Source organism: Malaya genurostris, chromosome 3 (assembly GCF_030247185.1).
Source record: "Malaya genurostris strain Urasoe2022 chromosome 3, Malgen_1.1, whole genome shotgun sequence".
In the NCBI taxonomy this organism is placed as follows: Eukaryota; Metazoa; Arthropoda; class Insecta; order Diptera; family Culicidae; genus Malaya; species Malaya genurostris.
This window is the reverse complement of record NC_080572.1, coordinates 135,824,548-135,842,703: the sequence shown is the minus strand read 5'-3', so window position 1 is coordinate 135,842,703 and position 18,156 is coordinate 135,824,548. Positions and strand designations below refer to the sequence as shown.

At 37.8% G+C, this 18,156-nt stretch overlaps 2 protein-coding genes and 1 long non-coding RNA gene across 5 annotated transcripts in view; 1 reads left to right on the top strand and 2 right to left on the bottom strand.

Annotated features, from left to right (window-relative positions):
• LOC131437285 (uncharacterized) overlaps window positions 1–18,156 on the top strand; it is a 402,936-nt gene that overhangs the window by 370,724 nt on the left and 14,056 nt on the right. The gene's annotated exons all lie outside the window — the stretch shown is intronic.
• Window positions 73–1,840, bottom strand: LOC131437287 (uncharacterized). The gene is made up of 2 exons (XM_058606535.1): window positions 1,185–1,840; window positions 73–1,114 (listed from the first exon to the last, which is right to left on the bottom strand). Exons 1-2 carry the CDS (start codon window positions 1,740–1,742, stop codon window positions 1,040–1,042), a joined length of 633 nt encoding a protein of 210 aa, XP_058462518.1. The 5' UTR covers window positions 1,743–1,840; the 3' UTR covers window positions 73–1,039.
• On the bottom strand, window positions 2,954–3,785 carry LOC131437288 (uncharacterized). Its single transcript, XR_009230743.1, has 3 exons — window positions 3,691–3,785; window positions 3,279–3,406; window positions 2,954–3,208 (listed from the first exon to the last, which is right to left on the bottom strand). It is a non-coding gene; the product is annotated as an uncharacterized LOC131437288 (long non-coding RNA).

The window sequence follows — 18,156 nt, the reverse complement described above, 5'->3', positions numbered from 1 at the left end:
ATGTTGTTTGACTAGTACTTTTAACTCTTCGATTAATTCGGTTGGTATTTCATCCAAAAAATTATGTGTATGAGTTTTAGAGTTATTTTAACAAAATTCCCCACCAGATCTTCTTCAGGTATCATAATTCCAAATATAAGTGGTAAGAACGTCCAAAACGTTTTCATCTCACTAGCAGTCATTTTGATTTATTTGTTTTTGATCTTATTTTCAACAAAATCATTTGGGATATTACTCGAATTCAAATCTTTGTAAACAAATGTATTTTTTGTCGATTCAGAGCGTCTGTACTTAGATATTGCTTTTTGATTATGAAATGATATAGACAATGTTGAAGATTGTATACTAACACGCCTTCTAGTACATCATACATTGCGTCAAACACAAAATTATCACAAACGTGAAAGTAGGATAATCTGTGGAACATACACTCTTCATTCAATCCGGTGATAGATTTATTTTGACGATCAAGATCAAGTTTGTAAGTGCGAGCTTCTCGAAGGCTGTTTAAATGTTCCACACAGTCATCTTCTGTTTGTTCTCGTGTCCGTTTACATACTCGACAAAAATATGTTGCTCGGAATGACTCGACGAAGTCTGTGATACCATTGATTCTCAGATTGTCTCCGAGATCGAAACCTAACGCAAAATAGATCCTTTTCTTTTCATTTTTGGAAGTAATAACCAATCCTTCTTTTTCTAATTCAATCAATGTATCAATCAGTTTACAAAATAATTCAGCGTTGTCGTTATATTTTCTATCGATAGTTTTCACGAAGCCAGCAATTAAAATGTTGTTGCGTTTACTCAACAAATATGCGGGCAAACATGGTACATTCAAATATATTCCACAAATTGAAGTCGCTGCGGCGTGATTTGATGCTGTATCGCTAGTGTTAAAATCATCAAAGTATACGTTAACCGGAATAACTATTTTATCCTTAAACAATTGTCTTCTTCTTTTCCAAACTTGGCCATCTATCAATGATCGATATACGCCGTCATCCGATGGATTCAAATTCTTTACTATGCAGTCAAATTAGCCAGGTGATTCTATATATTTTCTCAATAGGAATTTGAGAGGCATTAGAACTCCTTCGATTTGATCTTCAACCTAAGCAAAAAAAATTCAATGAATCAAGTTCAAAGTATACGTTCACCTTATTGCAATATTGAGTGTTTACCTTCAGCTCCAGATTGCCAAAAGAATTGCCTTGGAGCTCATTGTTCATGTTGAACATTATTGGGTCGCAGAACAAATCTTTTTGTTTCAATTGTTGAATGAGCATGTATTCAGATTCATAGTTGCTTGTTGAATTGAACTCATTTAAAACTCGCTCTGTTAAATCATTTTCTTGTCCACCTGCGGATACTTCTTCAAATACTGCAATCATCGGTTCAATAAAATACTTTTGTACATCTTTTTGTATTTCTATGATCATTTTACGTGGTAGATTTTCTTTGTGGTGATGGTCATTTATTTCCATCTTCGATTGAATAGTTTGTTTATTATTCTTCTCTTGTGAACTCGTTTGTTCTCTGTTCGCATGTAATGTTTGATACTGTAGAAAATGTTTTCTGTGGTGCAAACGAAATGTGGCAAGCACAGAGTAGGTTCTATCACATGTTCCTACATTACACTTGAAAGAATCTAATTGCATATGCATTCGTTTGAGATGTCCATACAGTAAATTCGGTGACATACCTATCCATACGCACTTCTCAACTATACACGATATCATTTTGACTCCAGGTAGGTTTGAATGCGAGATATTTTTGAGTAATGAACGTTACTTTCATCTACTTTAAAAGAATATATCGAATGGGCTATCAAGTTCCATGGTCCTGAAGCCTCCGATGAAAATTGTAGATTGTAAACTTTAAAAACCTTGAAGCATACATCCAACGCTCTAAGAAAGGTATTGCAGCGATAGAACGAATTTTCAAAATACACTAAATATTCCACAAGTTGAGTAATTTCCGGTCCCACAACGATTAAGAGTGGTTGCTGCTGTAAAACTTTATCTTTACACCTGTTGATGTATCGTCCAACTTTCGTATCGATTACAGACAAATCTGTTACATGTACTACAAAAGCTTCTTTTGACTCAGCAAACGAAGGCTTTCATCTTTTAGTACCAGACTGTACAACTATAGAGTTTGTAGGGAGTAAATAAACCGTGAGCACTAAGGTAATACAATCACGACAATCTAAAAAAAAGTATGTAATTTCATGAAAACAAAAAATAAAAAAAATTACCCTCGGTTAATTTTTTTCCCGTTTGGTGATATGTCCTCGATAAGGTAATTCATTAAAACTCGTCCTGAGGTATCCGCAATATCCGCTTCAAAAATGTCATAAATTCCGTTACGAAATGCGTCCCATTTCGTAAAAAGAATATCTATTGCATCTGCATATTTGAATTGAAAATCCGCTTCAATTAAAACATAGCTTTCAAAATTACGAAGCACTGGATACTCTTGACGGAAAAATTTCGACGTCGTATTTCGTTCAATCGATACCTGGATGAATCCTGCCATTTTCGTTTCACCTCTTCCCAATTCTCGTAGTGATGTCGTAGCCATGCTTTAATTTCTTTATATTCTTGTTCTGAAACAAACAATATCTCATGAATATCCGTATTCCATTCAAATAAAAATTTGAATATACCTGTATCTGTGAAAGGACTTTCGGCAGAATCCTCTGCCGCAGAATAATTTTCTTCTGCGTCTTGGGTGTTGTTTTGCCTGAGAGTTATGTACTTCGCTTCGTAATTATTATTGCGATAATATAACGAGCCAGTCAGATATTTTCCTAGTCGTAGACGTTTTCCTCCAGCGTCAGTGGTAAAAGTTGGACGATACCAAGAGAACTGCTAGAAGAGAAGAGCATTAGCAACTTGAATAAATTATTGATATAATTCTTAATGCCTGGAGCTATGTCGGAAAGATCTTGAAGAGTTCTTCAGATCGAGAAGACAATTCGAATGAAGATAATGCACCGAACTTATCTTGAAACTCATCGATGAGTTACAGTTTTTTTTGCATCCCTCGAAAGAAGTTTTGTCCTGTCGTATGCCTGAATGTTGGCCCGGCCTTTGTCAAATTGTTGAAGCAAAAAACTTGCCGTGTACTCCCATCTGGTTCTATTAGCTGATGGTGTATTTTGGTCGATATTGCTGAGAGGTTTTGATACAGGAGGAAGGCCCTAGAAATCAACATCTGTTAATAAAAGCCTCGGAATTTAGTTAATATTTATATTTATGATATACACGAACCTTACGTTTACGCCATCCGTTAAGCCCTGCAATGCATTTTGACCGGTCTGCTAAGAATGGAGGCTGCAATAATGTTTCCACTTCTGGACGCTCAATTATTTGCAAAGAGTTGGAGTCGTAGCCGTTATCTAGAACAATATTTAACAGTATCAAATATTAATTATTGATATATTTTAATATAAGGTTATTGTTGGCTTTCTGTGGATATTCTCCAAACCGTGAACTTACCTAAAATTTGATTAATGCTTTCTTCTGACATACCAAATGAATTGAGCAAATTGCAAAGTTGAATTTGAGCTTCTGACAAACTTTCAAATTTCGTTTCTTCAATGAGTTCTTCTTCGATCATTATTGCAAATCCTTTGCGCAATCACAACACCGACACATAAAATACCTTAACTTAAATAATTACCTGTATTCCCAGCTTGAAATGTAAGCCAAAATACTCCAATTCGGACCGTTTTTAGAATATTTTTCGTGAACATGTGATTAACACTAGTTTCAATTCAAAAAAATATCTGGTAAAAGTGAACAAAAAATTTGTTGTTGCTCGGCAACGTTGCCAGCAAAATATAATGGGTTGTTTTAAAAGTAAATTTTGAATAGCTTCAACTTTTATTGAGATTACAATCAACAAAATTGGATGTACGTAAATCAACAACTTTTATTTTTTAAAACAAGTAGTCCATATTTTTCTGCGTGTAGGATATGATACCTAGTGTTATATCCTTAAAGGATCACATAAGTAGTGTGGACTTTGCGTCTGCTTAGCGGTTCAAGTTGGACTGCTAGGCGGAGATGGCAGTTCTACTTGAACTGCTTTAAGCACTGACGAGCCGAAGGCGAAACGCAAATAAAGTTGAAACAAAATATGTGCTTTTTTGCACAAAACAAAAAACCCCTAAATGATCAGATGTCTGTCAAAGGTGAGTCCTCGATAGATAACTTCGTCGGACCATTGGATGACCTCTTCACTGAATCGTATTCGGCATTCGTCTGATGGAACAAGTCTTGGAGATCTTGAATGTGGAAACAATATGACCTGAGTTTTTGCTGCATTGACCACAATTTTCCAGCTTGTAAAATATTCAGTTAGAGCGTCCAGACCTGTCTGTAGTTTATTGTTCAGAGCATTAATGACACGACCTTTGTAAAGAATGGCAGTATCATCAGAAAATTGTGACAGAATACCACCTGATGTCTCATATAAAAATGTTGTATAGGATGGGACCTAGGATACTTCCTTAGGGTACACCAGCAGATACAGTGAATCTTTCTGAAAGTGCATTATTCAGAGTAACCTGGAATGCTCTATCTGCAAGATAAGTTTTGATAATTTTAATAAGATACGTCGGAAAATATACCGATGCAGTTTTAACACCAGGCCATCGTGCCACACATTATCAAATGCCTTTTCAATATCCAATATTGCCATGGCAGTCGTTTTGGACACTGATTTGTTTTGGTGGATGACGTTGTTAACCCTTGTGAGTTGGTGGATGGTGGATATTCCTTTCCGGAACCCGAACTAATCTTCCAGTAATATGTCCTGTTCATCTGCGAAAGCAAGAATTCGCCTTTGTATTGACTTTTCAAACAGCTTGGATACGGCAGAGAGTAAGCTGCTGGGCCGATAGCTCTTGGAAAACGAAGGATCTTTCCCCGGTTTCAAAACTGGGATAACTTTAGCTAACTTCCACATTGAAGGGAAGTACCCAAGCTCACCTCTTAAAAATTTTAGCTAAGAAAACAAATGAGCGAATACTCAAATGTTTCAGGTCAATGCTTAATGTGTGGTCGGCACCGGGGGCCTTCATATTTTTGGATGTTTTCACAATAGCATTCAGCTCTCTCCTCAGGAACCAAGCTGTCTGATTGGGCAACCTCAGCTACGCTATTAGCAATAGCTCTTTCATGTCGTCTAACAATGTTTAGTCCTAAATTCGTCAAACTGCTTAAGCACCTTTGTTGAGGACCAGAAGGGCTTTGAATGTGGGAGAATTTCTCGAAGCTTTTGCTGGAAGTTTCCGTTACAAAGCTCAGTTGTCCTTTCCAGGATTATCCTAGTTAAGTTGTTATAAGAGGTTTTCTTATCTAGCATGCCAGTTCGTTGATACTGCCTCCGGTATATATTTCGAAGTCGGATGAGTTTCTTGGTGAAACTGTCAATGTGAAGAGAGGAACTCGGCATTTGTTGTACTGGAGCATAGCCAGATCTCGCTTCAATGATGCACACGTACCATCTCGAAAATTGGTTTGTTTGGGGCAGTACGCTGCAATGATGATGATGGGTCCCATCGTCGTTGTAATCTTAATTCCGATGGCTTCTATAAGTTGAAATTCAAAGGCAGGCAGAAGTCTGTGCTGAATGGATAGTTTAATGGCAATGGTAACTTCCCTTCCTCTGGTAGATGTCATCTCCTGCCTGTGAACTCTGTAATTGGAAATAAAAATAGAAATTTCAGGTTTAAGATGAGTTTCAGTAAAACTCAACCAACTCATTATATTGCATATTCGATGATGAATTTGCCTAAGACGTTGGTTTGATCTAACCGCGTTCTGCAGTTTCGTAGTTCTGTTGTAATTGTTTCAAAAATGACGATCAGTTGTTCAGCAGAGAATAAGTCACCAGAGTCATCCTTTGTTTGTGGTTGATTATTGCCCCATCCAGCAGGGATATTGGAGGAAGAATCTTTTTGTGATCCAGCGGCTGAATCGTTTGGGTTGCTGTGAGGAAGTGGCGGAAAATTTGGAATATCCCTCTTCGGTGGGAACCGTGAGAAACTAATTTCATCCTTCTGTGGAACATTCTTGCGCGTTGATTGTTTACGGGATGCCTGTTGTCGAATGTTTGTGATCTCAGCACGTTTGGGACACGATTTGCTAGTATATGGATGATCGCCATCACAGTTCACATATTTTACTGCGATGACATCTAGTAGGCATTTGTGTGATTCGGCACATTTTCCGCACCGACTTTTCATGTGGAAATTCCTCGCTCCATGGCCCTAGTTCAAACAATTAGTGCACTGTGTGATAGCTTGATGTACCGGTTTATACTTTTGACATTCGATGATTATATTAAATAATGATTTTATCGTTTTCAGTTGACTCATGGTGATGGAGCCCTTCTCCATATGAATCAAGTACACTTGATCTCGATACTTTCGATTGTCCGTGTTGTGCCGTTTCATTTCAAACACCATCTAGGCTTCGGTTCAGCCTCCGACAGTGCCTGCTTTAGTTCGGCTTTCATCATGTCGGCGGCAATATTATGCTTCAAGGTAACATTCCACTGCTTTGTAGTGGTTTAAAGCCGGAACAGTTTTTTGGTAGCCTTCAGTAAATAAACGGATTGTTGCCTGTAGTCCTTTGCTGATCAGCGTGTTGAAATACGAGCGTAGAGTCGTTGGGAAGCCCTTCAGGTAGAAAGGCGGCATTTTTTTCTTCTTCTGCAGTTCCTCTTCGACATTAACTGGCAACATATTGGTTGTTACTCAGCAAACGGTCGTTTACCTGTACATCACTTGGCATAAGACGCTTAGCATCCTTTGGATCCTTCTCGAATCTATGGCGCTTTTTACCTATAGTACGGGTAGGTAGGCAGCTACTATTAAAGATAAAACAAATCGGAATTAGTCGTAGCATGTTCTTCGTCTACCCACATCGAGTGTTAGATGACGAATGAATGATAGAAGCACGACCTGAGCGTTTCACGCTTTATACTTGTTTTATTCTCACTGATGTTGATGGGATAACCTCACCTCGACATCCAGTTCCGTCTAAAGCACTAGAAGAAATTAGGGATTTTTAATCAAAGTTAACCTTTTATACTCTTCCAGTACATAATCGGAACTGATTTGTGCCAGACTACCTCAAAACCGTCGTCCGGGTGCGGAAAAGGCAAGTAAGCGTTATGAATGTTCCTCATTATTTCCAAGATTTAAAAAATTTTTTTATTCAATTATTTATGGTTATCACATGCTGTTTTAAATTGAATCACAAATTCGTGATCTTCCGATAGCTTGTAGAAAAAAATATTTTGTTGGGTTAAGTACATCAAGAGATATTCGTGATAAAGTTCTGCCCATTCTTGTACAGGATAAATTTTGAAAAGGCGCTCATAGTAAAGTATGGTGTATTCACGACAAACATAGAACACATAATAAATGTGTTATGGGCAACGTCCACTTGTGCTAAACAAATACATGAAATCGTTTCGTAGAATACCATAACTAACTATTTATTGTACTATTCTGATAATTAAAGCAATTGAAACAATAAATTAAATTACGATATAATAGACCCAACTCTTTGTTTATTTATTTCAGAAAATCATAGGGGAAAATATTTCCTATAATTATAGGAAACTTATGCACCCTGCTATGTTTTTCTGGTGATATTCTCTTACTTTATACCCACAATAGCTAAAATATTGTATTGTACTGACATATTTCGTCCTAAACATCTTATGGTCGTGAAATGGTTAAACCGTCGGATTTGGAATACGTAAAGACATTCCCTCTACCACAATTAAAACGGACAGATCTGTTCACTGTTGCTAGACAGATCACATACCCGTTCAAAATGACGGTCGTCTCGATCTGCCTGCCACAAAATCTCTCCAATTCAACCCACAAATTTTTACCCAATAATTGAGGAAATTCATTCTCCCTTTCTAATTCTGGGAATGTTAACGCCCACTACGAACGTTGGGGATCGCGCCAAAGCGATCAACGAGGGAACCAGGGACCATTTCGCGCAAACAGGGACCATTCCGCGTAACCAACTGACACGACCCGACGACCACGATGGATCACGGAACGAGCGGACTGACTTGAATAAGAACACCTTTTATCATGCATCATAGAACCTAACAGGGAGTACACCGCCGCAGAGCTCTGCCTAATAATGCACCAAACTGTCCAAGAAACCATACCCTATACTGAAAAGAAAGCGCCATCAAAGCCCCTACGAGCACTGCAAAAATCCGAAATTAATAACCTAACCCGAAAAGACAAGTAACAGACATTCAGAATTAAAAGATACCAAGCCAGGAAAGCAATCCAAGAAGCAAAAGAGGCAAGCTGATTCCTATTCCTAGAAGGAATCTCACCGGACTCCAACACAATCCATCTTTGGAGAAGGTTCAACGCCTTTAACAGCAAACGCCGCCACACCGGGTTCACCCTCAACACCGCTGGCAAACCGCCACCTGAGAGCCTCCGCACTAGCTGTCACACTCTTTTTAATTGCAATGAACTCAAAGTCGACTGCGGCTTATCAAAACTATAAACTTCGGCCACCCCCGATGGAACTGACGAACAGCAATTAATTAATTAATCATAACGGCCCTAATCAATAGCCGAATCTTCTTCGGCTCCGAAATCACCTGCCTGAACCTTGACGGTTTACTAAAGATGCTTACTCCACTATACAATCGATCAATCCACCTGGCCAGTAACCTTCTACCATGCACTCTAGCATATTCAGCCTTATTCGAATCCGGAATCCTTCCCTTTCAATGGCACGCAATTATCACAATATTCAGGAGGGCCCTTGGTATCATACAAACAAACAAAAACAACAATACTTTCGCAAATCGAAGACAACTACCATTATCATCACTAAATCTACACGGATATGAACTATACGACAGAGTAGGAACCGAAACTCACAGTGCAACCTTCAACCACAACTTTCGACTACACTCAACATTCTCCGTCTTTACAACCGAAGCCTCAGCAATCCTCCACTCCATTAAATCTTAACCGCCCAACCACGGGCATCAATACAAAAACCTAAAAAAAATTCTAAACCTACTTGTATTGTGTAAAAAAGGAACTTATATACTAACTTACTAACTAATACAGAGAGCGAATCGATTCAATTGAAGATTGTATCGAATTTTGTCGGAGTTTGCTTATAATATTATGTGACATTACATCTAACGGTTCTATATTTGTGAGTCTGTGTAATCCGGCCCGTACCCAGAATTTCGTTTCGGGAGGGGCCCAAAGATGAAAAATAATGTTACTGAAGATTGCTGACGTACCTAATTCTCGGTGTGCCTTTTACGCGTGTTTTTAACAGACACTTTCAACTTTTTCACTGGAACTGTTATTGTATTACATTTCTTTACATTTACTGTCTTGTTATTTCTGTAACATGTCTGAGATTTTCTGAATAATTAAATATCGCCCCCCACCCCCCCTTTGGGTACGTGACTGTGTGTAATTCATTTGAACTAAACTAGGGAGGACGCTTCAAAATCATTTTCAGAATTTTATTCTGAATCCTTTGAAGCGTTTTCTTCCTGGTGGAACAACAACTTGACCAAATTGGTACTGCATAAAGCATGGCTGGTCTGAAAATTTGTTTATAAATTAACAATTTGCTTTTTAGACAGAGCTTAGAATTTCTGTTTATAAGAGGATATAAACATTTAATATATTTATTACACTTTGCCTGGATTCCTTCAATGTGATTCTTGAAAGTGAGTTTTTCGTCATACGTTAAACCTAAGTATTTGGCTTGATCAGACCATGTCAATTCCAAGCACTTCAATTTGAGAATGTGATTATTGTTTGGTTTAGGAAAAGAAGCTCTTGGCTTATGATGAAAGATAACTAATTGCGTTTTTGCTCAGTCGGTGTTGAACAGTCGTTCGCACCGCACGTGTATAGATCTTGGCTTCTGGAAAATTTTTCTGACTACCTAGAGTTTCATTGATTCAAGGCTTGAGTCTTTTTCAAGGCTACCTGAATCACTAACAGTCTTTTTAAAGACTAACAATTAGTCAGCCTTTCTCAAGGCTATACAAAGAGTGATATTAGAGTGACTAAGTGATACAAAGAGTGATATTAGAGTGACTAAGAAATTAATCAGCCTTTTTTAAGGCTAGCAAGGAGTCTAACCGAAGACTAATCTAATTTAAAATTTCATTCTTTTCAAATGCCTGCATCCAACCGGAAAGGCAACAAGCCTAAGGCTAAAAATAATTCAATACGGAATAAATCACAATCCGAAATCCGACGGATTTCCCTTCCGTTGATTCTATGCCGTTTAACAATATTTACGAGATTCTTCCTGACTCCGATTGTAGCGACATAGAAGAAAATTCTTCAAAAATTCCCAAAATGGACGCTTGTCGTTCTGGGAAGAAACATCAATCTATGCCACCAGTGACGGTGATGATTTCCGACTTCAAAGCATTCCATACTGAGCTTTCTACTTTTCTTCCGGAAGTAACAGTCTCATTTCAAATCGGACGAAGAGGAGAATGTCGAGTCTTGGTTGATGGATTGGAAGATTACGAACGTCTTATTCGATATTTGTCCGAGAAACTTCATAAATTTGATTCATATGATATAAAATCAGACAGACCCTTCAATGCTGTCTTGAAAGGCTTATCAAATGACCAAAGTATTGATGAAAATAATAATGAACAAAAAGAAGTGCTTGGTTTTGCTCCTTCCCAAATAATACTTATGAAAAAAAGAGCGAATGGTACTTCTAAACCACGCTCTGGAATTTCCCATAAACTTTAACTAATACACTTCAATCGAAGTGATGTAAACAATTTGAAAACTTTAGAAAAAGTACGTTTTATTTCCCACATTAAAATTCATTGGGAACTATGCGGCATAATCATATTGCAAACTTAACGCAATGTCGTCGTTGCCTAGGCTTCGGCCATGGAACCCAAAATTGTCATATGGATATACGGTGTTTGAATTGTGGTAAATCGCATTCGAAAGACGTTTGTCCAATGAATGAAACCACTGATAAATTTTCATGTTCAAATTGCAATGGAAATCATAAATCCAACTATTTGAAATGTCCTGTCAGGGAAAAAAATTTTAAACGCTCGTTCGCTTAGACAACAAGTCAAATCAACGACCTTAAATTTACAGAACATACCTGAAAATCAAAAAACCGTTACAAATGCCACGCCTAATTCTTCTAAGGCACTGATTTCTTCGAATTTAAAACAAAAATCAGGTACGTCTGCCAATTCGTCTTCTAACGAAAACAATTTGTTGACAGGTAGATCGACCTCGTCATCATCTTCTTCTAATGTCAGTTATGCTAGTATAACAGGTAGAAATCAACCACCTATTTCTTCTAATGTAAATAATCAAAACACAGGACCGCCTTGCAGTTCATCTTTTAACGAAAACAATTTATTAATAGGTAGATCGACCATATCATCTTCTTCCAATGGCAGTCTACCTACAAATATTCCTTCAATGCTATTCGCTTCTTTAAATGAAGTTGATTTAGGAGATATAACTGAAAATAAAATGATCTACTTACAGGATAAACTTTTTCAAATGATCATCCGGATGAATTCGACTTCATCACTTTCAGAAGCTTTTCAAATCGGATGGCAATTCGCAAATAATATTATAGTGAATTTAAAATTTAAGAGTGATGTTAAATAATTATTTGAATATTTTAAATTGGAATGCTCGATCTTTGAAATCGAGTGAAGATGAATTTTATAATTTTCTCAAAGTTCATAAAATTCATATTGCCATTGTGACAAAAACTTTTCTTAAACCAAATGTCAAATTGAAAAGTAATCCACATTATGTGGTTCATCGATTTGACAGGTTTACTGAAATGGGCGGTGGAGTTGCCATTTTTGTCCAACAGCAAATTAAACATTGAATTTTACCTTCTTTCAATACTAAAGTTATTGTAAGCGAAGTTGAAACCATTCATGGAATTTATTTCATCGCTGGAACATATTTGCCATTCCAATGCATCGGCGAACAATTAAATTTCTTTGAAGGCGATCTGCAAAAACTCACAAGATATCGACCGAAATTTTTCGTAATAGGGGACTTAAATGCTAAGCATGTCCAGTGGAATTGTAGGCAAAATAACAGTAATGGTAAAATATTTCATAATCAACTCTCAGCTGGTTACTTCACAGTTCTTCATCCCAGTAATCCTACTTGTTTCTCTTCCGTGAGTCACATTTGTAGTGAACCAATTACACATGCTGACTTTGACTCAGATCATCTTCCAGTAACATTCAGACTTTCCAACGAAGCTATAATTAATCCAATTAGTTTTATATTCAACTATTATAGAGCTAATTGATTGGTTTACAGATTTCACATAAAAAATCATGTGGATCATGAAACTATTTTAGAAAATTCTGCGGACATCGTCACAGCAATTGATAATTTGAATCATTACACTATCGAAGCTAAAAATCTTTCAGTTCCCAAAGCTCAAACTAAATTAAATTCTCCTATCATCGATGACAATCTTCAACTGCTCATTCGGTTGAAGAATGTTCGTCGACGACAATATCAACGTACTCGTGATCCTGCTATGAAAAACTGTTATTGAAGTAGCAATCGGCTATTCTGATCTCTATTGGCAACAATAGTTTCTAATAGCAACGACCTAGTTGTTAGGAAAATTTAATATTCATTCCAAACTTGTAAGCCGTATGAACCAGATGTTATTTAATAAACCTTAGTCAAGTTCTACAAGTTTTTCTTTCTCGTTCCGGATATCGAATCCCAATAGGTTATGGGCACCACACAGAAGGAGCTGACACATGGAATTCCGCAGTTCCGAGGAAATGGAAATGAGTTCCAGAACTGGAGTTATCGCGTGAAACTATACCTTGAAGCCGCTGGTGTATCAGAAGTGCTCACCGAGAATGTTCCGGAAGTAGCAGCTGAGCGAACCAAATTTATTGAACTAGACCGGAAGGGAAAATCGATTCTGGTGAGTTGCATATCAGACGAGTGCTTGGAAGTCGTACGTGAGAAGGCAACTACCAAGGAGATGTGGGAAAGTTTAGAAGTAACGTACGCAAAAAAGTCCGTTGCGAGTCAGACGTTGATAAGGAAACAATTGGCACGTCTTCGAATGAAAGAAGGAAGCACTATGCGTAATCATTTGATCGAGTTCGACATCTTAGTCAGGAAGCTCAAGACAGCTGGTGCCACACTAACTCAGAGTGATTTGGTGTCTCAGCTGTTTTTGACGTTACCGGATTCATTTGACCCTTTGGTGACAGCACTGGAGAATGTGAATGAAGAGGATTTGACCCTAGATCTGGTAAAACAAAGACTACTTGCTGAAGAATCGAAACGTTCGGATCGTGAAGAGAATATTGGTGAAGAAAGTCCGGCCGCGTTTTCTGGAAAAAGTCAGAGGCAATTTAACGGAAAGTGCCACAAATGTGGAGTTCGTGGACATATGATAAAGGACTGCCCGCAGCATAATAAGGAAAATCATAACAGTAATTATAATAAACCAGGATACAATAATACTAATGGTCGTTATAATGAGCGAAGTTACCAACGTAGAAATCGCGTGGCAAACTGTGTAAAGAAGGATGCAGTGACCTTCATGGCAGACACAAATGAAGTTAAGCGTGGAAATCCTAACAAGGTGGTGTTTAAGTTAGATTCTGGTTGCAGCGACCACCTGGTGAGTGATGTATCAGTTTTTTCATACGTTGAAGCCTTGTTGAATCCAATTGAGATAAAGGTGGCAAAGGAAGGTCAATCAATGATAGCTGAAACGATTGGGAACATCAATGCTATCAGTAATAAAGATGTTATGTTTTACATGAAGGATGTTCTTCTAGTCCCAAACTTAAGGGAGAACTTAATGTCAGTTAAAAAAATGGCGCTTGCGGGAATCAATGTTATTTTTTCTGGAAATTCGGTAGTCTTGAAGAGAGATAAAAATGTTATTGCAACCGGAAAAATGATTGGCAGTTTATATGAAATCGAACTAACGTTGGACAAAGCTTGTGCCAACAGTTGTGAGAAGAAATCTGTAAAATTATGGCACAAAAGGTTGGGACATATTAGCCAACATGGTATGGACATTATGATTCGTGAAGGAATGATAGCGGGTATCAAGAAATCGTCTGTAATTGGTTTTTGTGAACCTTGCGTTCAAGGAAAACAGTGCCGTGAGCCGTTCAAAGGAACGCGTCATCGTGCTAGTCGACTTCTGGAACGTGTTCATTCTGATGTATGTGGGCCAATACATCCTCCTGCCTGGAATGGTTCAAAATACATAGTTTCGTTTATAGATGACTACAGCCATTTTGCCATGATTTATTTACTGAAAAATAAATCTGAAGTTTTCGAGAAGTTCTGTGAATATGATGCGTCAGTATCGGCAGCCTTCGGCTTGTCAATTTCCAAGGTAACTGTTGATCAAGGAACAGAATACTGTTCAAACGCACAAAAAGAGTTTTATAAGAAGAAAGGGATCCAATTAGAAGTGACTGTTGCATATACTCCGCAACAAAACGGTGTTGCAGAAAGATTCAACAGAACTCTGCAAGAAAGAATTCGAGCTATGCTGATTGACTCTAACGTACCGAAGAATCTCTGGTGTGAAGCAGCTTTGGCATGTGTTTATGTGCTGAACCGAAGCCCCACAGTTACGTTATCTGATGGTGAGACGCCTGCAGAGAAATGGTATGGAAGCAAGCCCGATCTAGATAAACTACGAGTGTTCGGTTGTAGATGTTTTGAATGGATACCGAATCAACGACGGAAAAAGCTAGATCCAAAAAGCCGTGAGATGGTCATGGTCGGCTACGCACCGAATGGTTACCGACTTTGGGATCTTCAAACGCATAAAGTAACAATTGCTCGAGACGTAAAATTTGATGAATGCTCATTCCCGTATGCTCAAAAAAGATTACTGAAAGACGTTACGTACGTAGATTTTCCGTTCGAGCAAGAGGGGGAAAATAAGACAGAAATTGGTCCTGTTTTTCTCGGAAACGATTCTGACAATAGTATAATGGTGGATGAAGATGTTACTTTAACAGAAGCTGATAATGAAAACCACGGAAATCCGTTTGTGGAGGCAGCAGATGCGCTCCCTTTGCAAATGGAAGGACAAATGAACTCTGATGAGTCTTTGTCTAGGCGTAGCGAACGGGAGCGCAGACTTCCCGGTAAGTTGTTCGATTATTTTGTAAATTATGGAGCAACTACTGGGCTCTCTACTTTCTCAGATGTCCCGATGAACTATCACGACATTTTAAGACGTGAAGACCAACAGAATTGGCTGAGTGCAGTACAAGAAGAACTAGAATCGATAAGATCTAATAATGTTTGGTGCTTCGTAAAGTGTCCAAATGATGTCAAACCCCTCAAGGCCAAGTGGGTATTCCAAATAAAGGATGGTGGCAATAGAAAGACGATGAGATATAAGGCGCGATTAGTGGCAAAAGGGTTCCTCCAAAAAGCCGGTCTGGACTATGAAGAAACATTTGCTCCAGTGGCAAAGCTAGCCACAATAAGGATTATTCTCGCTGTAGGTGTTCACCAAAGTTTTCTGTTTCACAATATGGATGTGAAGACAGCGTTCCTGTACGGTGAACTTAAACAACAAATTTACATGGAGGTACCTGATGGAGTTCAAGCACCACCGAATACTGTATGTAAACTACTGAAATCACTCTATGGATTGAAACAGTCACCAAGATGCTGGAATGAAAAGCTAAATGAGAAACTATTGAATTTGGGTTTCAAACGTTCCAGACATGATTATTGTCTTTACACACGACTACAGTCTGGAGATGAAATATACTTAGTCCTATATGTGGACGATCTATTGATATGCGGAAGGAAATTGAAAAGCATCCTGGAACTAAAACAAAAGTTGACGACTATTTTCGCGATGTCAGACTGTGGAGCAGTTGCCCATTTCTTGGGTATTGATGTAGATTACAACACTAAACAAGGATACATGCGGCTATCGCAGACGGCGAATATAGATAAAATTCTGAAGCGCTTCGAGATGGTAGATTGTAATCCAGTAAAGTGCCCAATGGAAAAAGGAATACAGCTTACAAAAGAAGGAGAACCAACAACTGATCCATTCAGAGAACTTCTTGGGTGTTTGATGTACCTGATGCTGTCTACTAGACCGGATATATGTTACCCGATTGGATTTCTAGGACGTTTTCAACAAAATCCAACAACTCAACACTGGCAATGCCTAAAGCGTGTGGTTCGTTATATCAAGGGCACAAGATCGAAATACTTAGAATACAAGAGAAATGTTTCAGCAGAACCATTGATAGGTTATGTTGATGCAGATTGGGCATCTGATACAGAGGATCGCAAGTCTGTAAGTGGATACGTATTCTTCGTATTCGGCAATCTTGTCAGCTGGTCGAGCAAGAAACAAAGTACAGTTGCGACATCGTCTAGTGAGGCTGAATACATTGCTCTTAGCTCAGCCGTTTCAGAAACCATTTGGCTGTCTGGAATCCTTGATGATTTAAACCTGAGCTCCAGTAACCCAGTTACTATCTACGAAGATAATCAGGGTTGTATTGGAATGGCCAAAAATTGCGAATCCAAACGGTCAAAGCACATCGATGTGAAGCATCATTTTGTTCGAGAACATGTTTCAAGTGGAAAGGTGAAAATTGAGTACGTGAAGACTGAGGAACAGCTGGCTGATCTTTTCACCAAACCAATGGAGATATGTCGCTTGCAAAAACTGGCAGAACGTCTTGGAATATCAGATTGAGAGGGGGTGTTATTGAAGTAGCAATCGGCTATTCTGATCTCTATTGGCAACAATAGTTTCTAATAGCAACGACCTAGTTGTTAGGAAAATTTAATATTCATTCCAAACTTGTAAGCCGTATGAACCAGATGTTATTTAATAAACCTTAGTCAAGTTCTACAAGTTTTTCTTTCTCGTTCCGGATATCGAATCCCAATAAAAACATACTTAAGGATTTACAAAAAGAAACTAAACATAGATTTACTCTTTTGCGAAATGAAAATTTCGCTAAAGAATTTGAACAAATTAAACCATATTCTAAGCCTTTCTGGAAACTTTCTAAGGTTCTTAAGAAACCTCAGAAACCAATTCCTGCTCTCAAGGAAGGAACTTCTTACAAATGGCGAAAAAGCTCAAAAACTTGCTCAGCAGTATGTACACAATTTTAATTTGAACGTTGTGAGTCCTATTGAAAATGAAGTCTCACTGAAATATGAGCATATTTCTACCCAAGTGTTATCACACGATGACATTATTGAGACGAATTTTGATGAAATTAAATCAATTATTAGGAAACTTAAAAACATGAAGGCTCCCGTAATGATGGAATTTTTAATATTCTTATTAAAAATCTTCCCGATGTTGCCTTGAGACTCTTGGTTAAAATTTTCAACAAGTGTTTTACATCAACTTACTTCCCAAAAAGATGAAAAAACGTTAAAGTAATTCCTATCCTCAAACCTGATAAAAACCCAGCAGAAACATCAAGTTATCGATCAATTAGCTTACTTTCTTCTATCAGTAAACTTTTGGAAAAAATTATTTTGTTGAGAATTATGTCTCATATAAATGAGAATTCAATTTTTTACCAGAGCAGTTTGGATTTCGTCATAAACATTCAACTACTCATCAACTTGTAAGAGTTACAAACATGATAAAAGCAAATAAATCTTCTGGGTTATCCATTCGAGTTGCTCTTCTAGACATAGAAAAAGCATTCGACAATGTTTGGCACAAAGGATGAATAGCAAAAATTTCTGATTTCGAGTTTCCTATTTATTTGATCAAAATGATTCAAAATTATTTAATTGATCGTACTCTTCAGGTTAGCTATCAGAATTGTAAATCTGAATTGCGACCCGTACGAGCCGGTGTTCCGCAGGGTTCGAGCGTAGCTCCAATCTTGTATAATATTTTCACTTATCAGAAGTTACAAATCTACCCGATGGTTGTCAGAAATCTCTATTCTGTGAAGACACAAGTCTGTTAGCCACAGGTAGAAATCTAAGAGTGATCTGCAGTCGCCTACAAAGAAGTTTGAATATTTTCAGTGATTATCTGTCAA

Bases quoted from the DNA above. Each gene is read 5' to 3' on its own strand.
- LOC131437287 (XM_058606535.1), bottom strand. From the start codon at position 1,742: ATGATATCGTGTATAGTTGAGAAGTGCGTATGGATAGGTATGTCACCG. The intron at 1,115-1,184 runs GTAAACACTCAA...TTTTTTGCTTAG, and splicing joins TTGGCAATCTGGAGCTGAAG to GTTGAAGATCAAATCGAAGG.